Source organism: Schistocerca piceifrons, chromosome 5, assembly GCF_021461385.2.
Source record: "Schistocerca piceifrons isolate TAMUIC-IGC-003096 chromosome 5, iqSchPice1.1, whole genome shotgun sequence".
NCBI lineage: Eukaryota > Metazoa > Arthropoda > Insecta > Orthoptera > Acrididae > Schistocerca > Schistocerca piceifrons.
The window spans coordinates 494,893,560-494,906,489 of record NC_060142.1 but is presented as its reverse complement, the minus strand read 5'-3'; the positions used below and the strand labels follow the sequence as shown (position 1 = coordinate 494,906,489).

At 45.4% G+C, this 12,930-nt stretch overlaps 1 protein-coding gene across 1 annotated transcript in view; it reads left to right on the top strand.

The window, feature by feature from the left end:
• LOC124799106 (armadillo repeat-containing protein gudu) overlaps positions 1–12,930 on the top strand; it is a 205,876-nt gene that overhangs the window by 87,092 nt on the left and 105,854 nt on the right. Inside the window, exon 5 of the mRNA XM_047262645.1 lies at positions 5,104–5,352. Within this exon, the coding sequence (XP_047118601.1) occupies positions 5,104–5,352 (249 nt within the window). The remainder of the gene's footprint in view (positions 1–5,103; positions 5,353–12,930) is intronic.

Here is a 12,930-nt window from a genome sequence, read left to right as displayed (position 1 = left end):
CACATTTATCAGCTCTTTCAGTCTTCGGAAGTGTGTGGATATTTTTCCGAAAGTCACATGGTATGTCGCCAGACATTCTACACACCAACGTGAATAGTCGTTTTGTTGCCACTTCCCCCAATGGTTTTAGAACCTATGATGGAATGTTATCTATCCCTTCTGCCTTATTTGATCTTAAGTCCTCCAAAGTTCTCTTAAATTCTGATTATAATACTAGATCCCCTACTTTTCCTAAATCGACTCTTGTTTCTTCTTCTATCACATCAGACAGTATTTCAGCCTCATAGAGGCCTTCGGTGTACTCTTTCCACCCATCCACTCTCTCGTCAGCATTTAACAGTGGAATTCCCGTTGCACTCTTAATGTTACCACCCTTGCTTTTAATTTCACCGTAGGTTATTTTGACCTTTGTATATGCTGAGTCAGTCCTTCCGACAATCATTTCTTTCTCCATTTCTTCACATTTTTCATGAAGTCATTTCGTCTTATCTTCGTTGCATTTTCCGTTTATTTCATTCCTCAGTAACTGTATTCCTGGATTTCCCTGGGCATTTTTATACTTTCTGCTTTCATCGATCAGTTGAAGTATTTCTTCTGTTACCCATGGTTCCTCCGCAGTTACCTTCTTTGCACCTATGTCTTTCCTTCCCACTTCTGTGATTACCCTTTTTAGAGATATCCATTCCTCTTCATCTGTACTGCCTACTGAGTTATTCCTTATTGTTGTATCTATAGCCTTAGATAACTTCAAGTGTATCTCTTCATTCCTTAGTATTTTCGTATCCCACTTCTTAGCGTATTGATTCTTCCTGACTAATCTCTTAAAATTCAGCCCACTCTTCATTGTGATCTGAGTCTATATCTGTTCCAGTGTATGCCTTACAACCCAGTATCTGATTTCGGAATCTCTGTCTGACTTTGATGTAATCTAAGTGAAATCTTCCTGTATCGCCCGGAATTTTCCAAGTGTACCTCCTCCTCTTGTGATTCTTGAACGAAGTATTCGCTATTACTAGCTGAAATTTATTACAGAACTCAATTAGTCTTTCTCCTCTCACATTTCTTTTCCCAAGCCCATATTCTCCCGTAACTTTTTCTTCTACGCCTTCCCTATAACTGCATTCCAGTCCCTCATGACTATTAGAGTCTCGTCTCCCTTTACATACTGAATTACCCTTTCAGTATCCTCATATAATTTCTCTATCTCTTCATCTTCAGCTTGCGAGGTTGGCATGTATCCGTGAACTATCGTTGTCGGTGTTGGTTTGGTGTCGATTCTGATAGTAGCAATCCTACAACTGAACTGTTCACAGTAGCACCCTCTCTGCCCTACCTTCCTATTCATAATGAATCCTATTCCTGTTATACATTTTCTGCTGCTGTTGATATTATCCTATACTCATCTGACGAGAAATCCTTGTCTTCTTTCCATTTCACTTCAGTGACCCCTGCTACAACTAGACTGAGCCTTTGCATTTCTCTTGTCATATTTTCTAGTTTACCACCCACATTCAAGCTTCTGACATTCCACGCCCCGACTCGTAGAACCAAACCCTTTCGTTGGTTTTTCAATCTCTTTCTCGTGGTCAGTTCCCCTTTGGCAGCCCTCTCTCGGAGATCCGAATGGGGGACTATTCCGGAGCCTTTTGCCAATGGAGAGATCATCATGACACTTTTCCATTTACAGACTACATTTCCTGTGGATACACGTTATGTGTCTTTAATGCAGTGGTTTCCATTGCCTTCTGCATCCTCATGCTGTTGATCACTGCTGATTCTTCTGCCTTTACGGCACTTTATGGGCAGTTTCCCAACCCAAGGACCTAACGTACTGGAAACAGTACACAGCTTGTGGACTTATCATCCCCGATATCAGGCAGCAAGTCAGCAGCTAGTGGTCCATGGTTAGCGTAGCTGCACCTAGGTCGCCGGGCAGGGTAGCCGTGCAGTCAGGGCGCCTTGCTACGGTTCGCGCTGCTCCCCCTGTCGAAGGTTCGAGTCCTCCCTCAGGTATGGGTGTGTATATGTTGTCCTTAGCGTAAGTTAATTTAAGTTAGATTAAGTAATGTGTAAGCCTAGGGACCGATGACCTCAGCAGTTTGGTCCAATAGGGAATTCCCACAAACTTTTTGCATCTATGTCGTGGGGCCCCATCTTCGATTGCTGGTCGGCTCGAAGACTTTCTCCGCTCGGCACTGGGTGTGTGTGTTGTCCTCATCATTCATCTCTTCTTCATCATATGCGCAATTAGCCAAAGTAGCGTCTAATAGAAAGACTAGCACAAAATAGCTGAACACCAGACGGGGTCACCCGGCCACTGCAGCCATACGATCTTCTCATTTCATCAGGCTTCAAGTAGCGACCCTGAAAGGAAAACGAAGTTTCCACTTCCGAAGCGTATCCGCTATATCGCAACCAAATCGCTCATCAACACGCCAAGCGGAGGAAAAGCCTTATACATTCAACCCGAGATCGCACTGAGTCAACCCAGCAGGCCACACTACAACTCTGGCAAATAGGGGACGATAACCTACCAAACTTCGTGGCGCCTTCCGAAGAACATCGATTCGTATACGAGGGAACGAGGTCGACACGGATATCGACGAATACAATTCACACAAAAGTGGCTCGATCTATGGATGAAACAATAAGGGAACGCATTCTTTGCGAGCTAGTGCTGTGAATGAGGTGAAGAGCAAATAACAATCAATGCTCTCCAATAACTGTCATCCACTCGAATTTTCCAGAATGTTCTTCAAACCAAGCATGTGTTAACGTGTCCCAGTTACATGACACATTGTCGTCCATAATATAAAGTCCATGAATTGCTGCATGTGGTCTCTAAGTAGCCGAACATAACCATTTCCAGTGAAAGATTGGTTCAGCAGAACCAGAGGAAGTAGTTCATTCTATGTCAACACAGCCCACACCATTACGGAGCCATCACCAGCTTGCACAGTGCCTTGTTAACAACTTGTGTTCACAGGTTTGTGGGGTCTGCGTCACACATGAAACGATCAGTCCGGAACTGCGCGACTGCTATGGTCGCAGGTTCGAATCCTGCCTTAGGCATGGATGTGTGTGATGCGCGTAGGTTGGTTACGTTTATGTACTTCTAAGTACTAGGGGACTGATGACCTCAGATGTTAAGTCCCTTAGTGCTCAGAGCCATTTGAACCATTTTCAACACGTGAAACCTACCATCAGCTCTTACCAACTGAAATTGGGACTCATCTGACTGGGCCACATTTTTCCAGCCATCTACAGTAGAACTGGTATGGTCACGAACCCAGGAGAGGCACTGCAGGCGATGTCGTGCTGTTAACAAAGGCACTCGCGTCAGTCGTCTGCTGCCATAACCTATTAACGCCTATTTTGTCGCACCGTCCTCACAGATATGTTCGTCATACGTCTCTCATCGATATCAGCCCTTATTTCATGCTGTGTTACTTGTCTGTTAGCACTAACAGCTCTACTCAAGCGCCACTGCTCTCGGTCGTTAAGTGAAGGCCGTTGGCCACTGCACCGTCAGTGGTGAGAGGTAGTGCCTGAAATTTGGCATTCTCGGCCCGCTCTTGACCCCGTGTATCTCGGAATATTGAATAACCTGACGATTTCCGAAATGGAATGTCCCATGCGTCTTCCTCCAACCAGCATTCCAGGTTCAAAGTCTGTTAATTGCCGTCGTGCTGTCATAATCACGTCGGGGACTTGTTCACATGAATTACTTGACTACAATGACAGCTCCGCCAATGCACTGCCCCTTTACACGGGGTGCTCAGGAAGTCTCTCCGCAGCACCGTATGATTGTTAGCCGCGCGTGCCGTATGCCGCAGTGAATATACTGAAATGAAACTCAGTGAAATACAGGTTATTAATTTATTGAATATTCATTTTTACATACAAATTTTCACATTAAATTTTGAAAGTGTCCCCCCTGTTGTTGAATACACAATTCAATTCGTCTAATCATGTTTCCAAACACAAACTGTAACATTTCTTCTGTAACAGAAGCAGTGAAAAAAACTGAGTGTGTCCCCGTTGACGTATGTCAACGCCTGTAAGCAGCAAAAGGTGTTCATTTCATTGTAATTCTAATTTTTTCCTTACAGCTGTGAGGGCCCTTCCGACACTAAGATCGATTTCCTGGCCGAGTTTTCTTACTGACTTGTTCGGACTCGTGGACATTTTATCGTAAATATCGAGTAGTTTATCCTCGGACAAAACGCTAGGACGACCACTTCTCGGTGCATCTGTCACTGAACCCGTACTCCGGAATTTTGACAGTATCGCGATGTGGGAATGTTGTCTCCGGGAAAACTGAATTAAATGTTTGACGAACTGAAACTGTGTATTTACCGCCAGCTTTGAACACTTGTTCGACTAAAACACACACGTTCTCCAATTGTTAGCATTTTAACAGTGACAAAAATGAAACAAAGGAACTAAACTTTGTCCGCAGCTCGTGGTCGTGCGGTAGCGTTCTCGCTTCCCACGCCCGGGTTCCCGCGTTCGATTCCCGGCGGGGTCAGGGATTTTCTCTGCCTCGTGATGACTGGGTGTTGTGTGCTGCGTGCTGTCCTTAGGTTAGTTAGGTTTAAGTAGTTCTAAGTTCTAGGGGACTGATGACCATGGATGTTAAGTCCCATAGTGCTCAGAGCCATTTGAACCATTTTTTTGAACTAAACTTAAACGTTCACGTCAACACGGAACGACGCACACCAACGATACTACTGAGGCTCGCTGAGATAAACGAAACAGTGGAATGTTGGGAGAGTCCACTTGAATGGAAGCAACCTAGGCAGGTGAACAATCATACGGCACGCGCGGCTAACAATCATACGGCACTGCGCAGAGACTTTATGAACACCCCGTTCCTTGTGTACGCGATACTACCGCTATCAGTGTACATGCATATCCTATTCGCTATCCCATGACCTTCGTCACCTCAGTGTAAATGCTTTGGTGTGTGTGTGTGTGTGTGTGTGTGTGTGTCGGTGGTGACCATGATCCCCATGATGCCTCCCTTGTAGCCGCGCCCGGACGTAGCAACGGGCAGAGGGAAGAGAGAGCTCAAGAGTTTGGTACGTGTTGCGTCCGCAGGTGGACCTGCTGGACGTGAGCCCGGCGGCGCTGTGCTCGCCGCTGGAGTCGTTGTCGGCCGACGACCAGCAGCAGGTGGAAGTGGCGCGCGCTGGCGCGAAGGCGCTGTGGTCGCTGTCGCAGTCCGTCAAGAACAAGGAGGCTATGCGCAGGACAGGCTGCGTGCGTCTGCTCGCCAAGCTGCTCAAGTCCTGCCACCAGGACGTCGTCGTGCCCATCATGGGCACCATCCAGCAGTGCGCCTCGGAGGTGAGTTTGGGACAAGGCCCCTAAACGATTAAACCAGTTGACATCGACAGGAAGTGCAAAATGGCTAAGCAGGGATGGCTACAGGATAAATGTAAGGATGTAGAGGCTTATCTCACTAGGGGTAAGATAGATACTGCCTACAGGAAAATTAAAGAGACCTTTGGAGAAAAGAGAACCACTTGTATGAATATCAAGAGCTCAGATGGAAACCCAGTTCTAAGCAAAGAAGGGAAAGCAGAAAGGTGGAAGGAGTATATAGAGGGTCTATACAAGGGCGGTGTACTTGAGGACAATATTATGGAAATGGAACAGGATGTAGATGAAGATGAAATGGGAGATACGATACTGCGTGAAGAGTTCGACAGAGCACTGAAAGACCTGAGTCGAAACAAGGCCCGGGAGTAGACAACATTCCATTAGAACTACTGAGGGCCTTGGGAGAGCCAGTCCTGACAAAACTCTACCGTCTGGTGAGCAAGATCTATGAGACAGGCGAAATACCCTCAGACTTCAAGAAGAATATAATAATTCCAATCCCAAAGAAAGCAGGTGTTGACAGATGTGAAAATTACCGAGCTATCAGTTTAATAAGTTACGGCTACAAAATACTAACGCGAATTCTTTACAGACGAATGGAAAAACTGGTAGAAGCCGACCTCGGGGAAGATCAGTTTGGATTCCGTAGAAATATTGGAACACGGGAGGCAATACTGACCCTACGACTTATCTTAGAAGCTAGATTAAGGAAAGGCAAGCCTACGTTTCTAGCATTTGTAGACTTAGAGAAAGCTTTTGACAATGTTGACTGGAATACTCTCTTTAAAATTCTGAAGATGTCAGGGGTAAAATATGGGGACCGAAAGGCTATTTACAATTTGTATAGAAACCAAATGGCAGTTATATGAGGTGAGGGACATGAAAGGGAAGCAGTGGTTGGGAAGGGAGTGAGACAGGGTTGTAGCCTCTCCCCGATGTCATTCAATCTGTATATTGAGCAAGCAGTGAAGGAAACAAAAGAAAAATTCGGAGTAGGTATTAAAATCCATGGAGAAGAAACAAAAACTTTGAGGTTCGCCGATGACATTGTAATTCTGTCAGAGACAGCATAGGACTTGGAAGAGCAGTTGAATGGAATGGATAGTATCTTGAAAGTAGGATATAAGATGAACATCAACAAAAGCAAAACGAGGATAACAGAATGTAGTCGAATTAAGTCGGGTGATGCTGAGGGTATTAGATTAGGAAATGAGACACTTGAAGTACTAAAGGAGTTTTGCTATTTGGGGAGCAAAATAACTGATGATGGTAGAAGTGGAGAGGATATAAAATGTAGACTGGCAATGGGAAGGAAAGCGTTTCTGAAGAAGATAAATTTGTTAACATCGAGTTTAGATTTAAGTGTCAGGAAGTCGTTTCTGAAAGTATTTGTATGGAGTGTAGCCATGTATGGAAGTGAAACATGGACGATAAATAGTTTAGACAGGAAGAGAATAGAAGCTTTCGACATGTGGTGCTACAGAAGAATGCTGAAGATTAGATGGGTAGATCAAATAACTAATGAGGAGGTGTTGAATAGGATTGGGGAGAAGAGAAATTTGTGGCACAGCTTGACTATAAGAAGGGATCGGTTGGTAGGACATGTTCTGAGACATCGAGGGATCACCAGTTTAGTATTGGAGGGCAGCGTGGAGGGTAAAAATCGTAGAGGGAGACCAAGAGATGAATACACCAAGCAGATTCAGAAGGATGTAGGTTGCAGTAGGTACTGGGAGATGAAGAAGCTTGCACAGGATAGAGTAGCATGGAGAGCTGCATCAAACCAGTCTCAGGACTGAAGACCACAACAACAACAAAAATGTTAGCTGTTTCCTATCAACAGGTTCGTCATCCAAAGTCTGTCAAATTTAACATCACTTTCGAAGCACTTGCCACGAACTGTATTCAAATAAAAAAAAAAATCGGCGCACCGCGAAGGAACTATCCAAACGCGACGGAAATCGGTAGACGTGATGTACATGTACAGACAAATAAATGATTACCATTTCAGAAAAATTGGCTGATTTATTCAAGAGAAAGAGCTTCATAAGTTGAGCTAGTCAATTTACACAGAGTACGCAAAGGAACTTGCCCCCCTTCTTGCAGCGGTGTACCGTAGGTCTCTAGAAGAGCGTAGCGTTCCAAAGGATTGGAAAAGGGCACAGGTCACCCCCGTTTTCAAGAAGGGACGTCGAACAGATGTGCAGAACTATAGACCTATATCTCTAACGTCGATCAGTTGTAGAATTTTGAAACACGTATTATGTTCGAGTATAATGACTTTTCTGGAGACTAGAAATCTACTCTGTAGGAATCAGCATGGGTTTCGAAAAAGACGATCGTGTGAAACCCAGCTCGCGCTATTCGTACACGAGACTCAGAGGGCCATAGTCACGGGTTCCCAGGTAGATGCCGTGTTTCTTGATTTCCGCAAGGCGTTCGATACAGTTCCCCACAGTCGTTTAATGAACAAAGTAAGAGCATATGGACTATCAGACCAATTGTGTGATTGGATTGGAGAGATCCTAGATAACAGAACGCAGCATGTCATTCTCAATGGCGAGAAGTCTTCCGAAGTAAGAGTGATTTCAGGTGTTGTTGTTGATAATTCTTCCGAGTCGGCAGGACTCAGCAGGACCAGCCATACCTCTGAGGATGTCCAACGTAGTATTGGACGAAACGTTAGGAATAGAAGAATTCCATGGACCACGGCCATATAACCCGGAAGAATTATCAACAACAGTACCATCCGGTCGTGAAAGCCTTCATTATATGATTTCAGCTGTGCCGCGGGGGAGTGTCGTAGGACCGTTGCTATTCACAATATACATAAATGAACTTGTGGATAACATCGGAAGTTCACTGAGGCTTTTTGCGGATGATGCTGTAGTATATCGAGAGGTTGTAACAATGGAAAATTGTACTTAAATGCAGGAGGATCTGCAACGAATTGACGCATGGAGCAGGGAATGGCAGTTGAATCTCAATGTAGACAAGTGTAATGTGCTGCGAATACATAGAAAGAAAGATCCTGTATCATTTAGCTACAATATAGCATTTCAGCAACTGGAAACAGTTAATTCCATAAATTATCTGGGAGTACGCATTAGGAGTGATTTAAAATGGAATGATCATATAAAGTTGATCGTCGGTAAAGCGAATGCCAGACTGAGATTCATTGGAAGAATCCTAAGGAAATGCAATCCGAAAACAGAAGAAGTAGGTTACAGTACACTTGTTCGCCCACTGCTTGAATATTGCTCACCAGTGTGGGATCCGTACCAGATAGGGTTAATAGAAGAGATGGAGATGATCGAACAGAGAGCAGCGCGCTTCGTTACAGGATCATTTAGTAATCGCGAAAGCGTTACGGAGATGATAGATAAACTCCAGTGGAAGACTCTGCAAGAGAGACGCTCAGTAGCTCGGTACGGGCGTTTGTTGAAGTTTCGAAAACATACCTTCACCGAGGAGTCGAGCAGTATATTGCTCCCTCCTACGTATATCTGGCGAAGAGACCATGAGGATAAAATCAGAGAGAGCCCACAAAGAGGCATACCGACAATCTTTTTTTCCACGAAGAATACGAGACTGGAATAGAAGGGAGAACCGATAGAGGTACTCAAAGTACCCTCCGCCACCGTCAGGTGCCTTGCGGAGTATGGATGTAGATGTAGAACGTACTCGTCCACCTCTGGTCCTTATACGAGCAGTAGTTATTCGACTTGGCGTTGATTTACAGAGTTATGGATGTCCTCTTGAGGAATATTATGCCAAATTCTGTCCAGTTCGCACGATGGATGGTCACAATCCCAAGCTCGTTGGAGGGACCTGCCCATAATGATCCAACATTTCACAATTGTGAAGAGGTCCGGCGATGTTGCTGGCCTAGGTATGGTTCTGCAAGCACGGAGATATGCAGTAGAAACTCGCGACGTTTGTGAGCTGGCGTTATCTTTCTGAAAAGTAAGCCCAGGACGGCATGCCATGAAGGTCAACAAAAAGGGGTGTGGAATATCGTCGATGTCCCGCTGTACTTTAAGGGTGCCGCTGACGGCAACGAAAGCGGTCCTGCTACGAAAAGAAATGGTACATCAGACCATCACTCCCGGTTGTCAGGTTGTTTGGCGGGCTACAGCCAGGTTGGTGTCCTACTGCTGTCTGGGGTATCTCCAGACAAGTCTTCGTTGGTCACCAGGGCTCAGTTCGAAGCGCGACTCGTCACTGAAGACAGTTTTACTCCAGTTAATGAGATTCCAGGCCGAAGACGTGTCTGGAGAAGCCCCATACAGTAGTAGATCCGCGTGGTCTCAGGCGCCTTGTAACGGTCCGTGCGCCTGCCCCCGTCGGAGGTTTGAGTCCTCCCCCGAACATGGGTGTGTGTGTGTGTTGTCCATAGTGTACGTTAGTTTAAGTTAGATTAAAAAGTGTGTAGGTTTAGGGACCGATGACCTCAGCAGTTTGGTCCCATAAGACCTTACCACAAATTTCCAATTTCCACTCGTAGATACCAAACTTATTGTCGCCTGCCATATAACCTGACAACCAGGAGTGGTGGTCTGAGGTGACATTTCATTTCATTGGTTGTCATCCGCGGCACCGTCACAGCACAGCGTCACGCCGGCGATATTCTATCCCTTGTTTTGTTGGCCTTCATGCCAAGCCATCCCTTCATCAAGATAATGCCCGCCCGCGCACGACGAGAGTTTCTACCGCTTGTCTTCGTGCTTTCCAAACCCCACCTTGGCCAGCTAGACCCCCGACTCTTTCCCCAAAAGAGAATATTTGGAGCATTATGGGCAGGGTCCTCGAACCAGCTCGGGATTTTGACTATTTAATGCGTCATTTGGACAGAATTTGACCTGATATCCCTCAGCCGAATAACTACTTGCATAATAGTCAGAGGTGGACCAATGTGTTACTGATTTGCTCGATTTGTGGAGCTCTTTCTCTTGAATAAATCATCCAAATTTTATGAAACTGTCATCATCTGATTTTCTGTACATGTACATCACATCTACCGATTTCCGTCCTATTTGGATAATATTTAATGATGCGTCGTACTTTTTTCGTCTTTGAGTGTAGTTTGACACCAATGGCCATGGCTACCAATGCAACTTGCATTGAACTTTAGCACTGTGTATGAAAAAGGAAAGATGTCGCTAGTCCTGGTAATTGCTGAAACTTAGATATAAATGCATCCAAAAGAAATCTAATTAAAGTTTATTAAAATACCGCAACGGTGGAACATGTGCGTCGTGCGTGGAAGAGCCAGACAGCTTCGATTTTTTTTATTTCATTGCACTCCCGCTTGTACGTTGTGGATAGAATATCGATTTTCTTCTCACCCTCTTCCTGCGTAATATTTGAGTGGGGAAGATGCAACGCCTCTATCATTTTGGTAACTGCCAGTGTTCTTTTGTTTTTATCCATACCCTCCGCGGATAGTGTGTCATCTTTAGCTTTCCCGACGAATCGACTGTTTGTAGAGTTCTCGGGTGTCCTCCCTCTATAAAGCTGGATAAGCTTCGCGTCAGGAAAGAGTGCTGCTCAGCTGTCTCGACTTCATGATGAGACAGGATAGAGGAGGCGGGATGTAACGAAGACGCTCATTGTACAGGCATCGCCTGAAGATGAGGGCAAGGTACGCTGTCGAAATATCGTGGTGTGAAGACGACTGCACCCGGATGGACACCCGAGAACAGTACAAACTTCTTTTGATCGTAGTTTCCGCAGTTGTGGAAACTCGTGATACAGTGAGAAAAATTCTCTCTCGCTAAACAAGCGCAGTGGAGCAGCAACACAAACATCTATCTTGTCAAATGAGCTGTCAATCAAAATTTCTCTTACACGCCTCAAGCACAGTCTATGTTTGACAAACACGCCAAACAAAGACGCACAGAGCCAAATAATTTGGCAAACTGGTGAAGTTTGACAAATTGTATGATCGTTTACATGGACCTTTGGGCACAGCTTCGTACGGCCTGGCTACTCGTCTGGCATTACGGTAATTTTGTTTACGAGACACTGTGAGAAGTTGTGAATAACATTCATGGAACAAAGTTAGGGTACTCAGTATCAACTTCCAGTTCTAGTATAATTTAAACGATTCAAGCACTGCATGCCATGAAAGTTCTGAGGAGGCAGGGTGTAATCCACAGACATCATCATAGTTCAGCCAATTTGCACGAAATATTTTTAAATTATACACACAAACCTTCTTTGTGAATCAGACTATTTTTAAGTGAAAACAGTATCAAAATCTCCTGAGGTTAGCCATCACATCGTCTCCTTCTGCTTTGCCTTTTCACAAACATCTACGTCATCGAAGTTGCAGTATAAGTAGTGGCAATGTTAACAACAGTAGATGACCAGAGGTCCTTCCTGACGCCACCTCCCTTCCTCCCCCACCCCCCGACCCCACCCCCTTTCCCTCGTGGACAGAATCTCTGTACCCCATACATCTGCGTCTAAAGTGGATCTCATGTTCAAGTGTGAGAACGTTTGCTAAAAGTCTGCTTATGCATCTGAGGCAGGACATGGGTACTAGCATGGTATTCATCTAGTCTTCCTCAACCCAATGTCCCACCTTCCTGGACGTTGACCTCCTCCTTTCTGATGGCTCCATCCATACCTCTGTCCACGTTGCACGAAATATGCAGTGCCTGCATTTTGACAGCTGTCATCGCTTCCACACCAAAAAGTCTCTCTCGCATAGCCTATCCATCTGTGGATGAGGTATCTGCAGTGATGAGAACTCACTTGCCCAGTATTCTGTAGGCCTCATGAAGGCTTTCACAGATAGGCAGTACATATTCAACAAACAGATTTCCCGTGTCATGTCCTCAGCACCCCCAATCCTCCCAACTCCCCCAAGAATCACTTACAAAAGAGCGCTCTCCTTGTCACCCAATATCGCCCTGTACCGGAACAACTGAACCATATCCTTAACCAGACCTTTAACTCTCATTCACCATTCCCTGGGATGAGGGACATCTTATCCTAGATCTTTCCCTCCCTTCCTAAACCGGTATTCTGTCACCCACCCAACCTACACAACATACTAATCCATCCCTATGACACTCCCACTCCTGACCCTTTACCACAGGATCATATCCCTGTGGAAGACCAAGGTGCAAGGCCTGCCCTATCAACCCACCAAGCACTTCCTATTCCTGTCCTGTCGCCGGCTTACTCCATCAGAGCCTGGGCTGCCTGTGAAAACAACAATGTCATATACCAACTCTGCTGCACAGCATTTTATGTCAGTGTGACTACCAACCAGCTGTCCATGAGGATGAATGGCTACCACCAAACTGTTGCCATGAACAAAGTTGACCATCCAGTGACACAACATGCGGCTGTGCACAAAACACCCAATTCCAATGACTGCTTCACAACCTGGGCTGATTGAATCGTTCCTGAACTGCACAGGTGGAAGTTACTCTTACAGTGCATCCTCTCCTCTTGTAATCGTCCTGACCTCAGACTCAGGTAACTCAATCACTGCACCCTCTAACCAAAAGTTTGCCCGTCCAACTC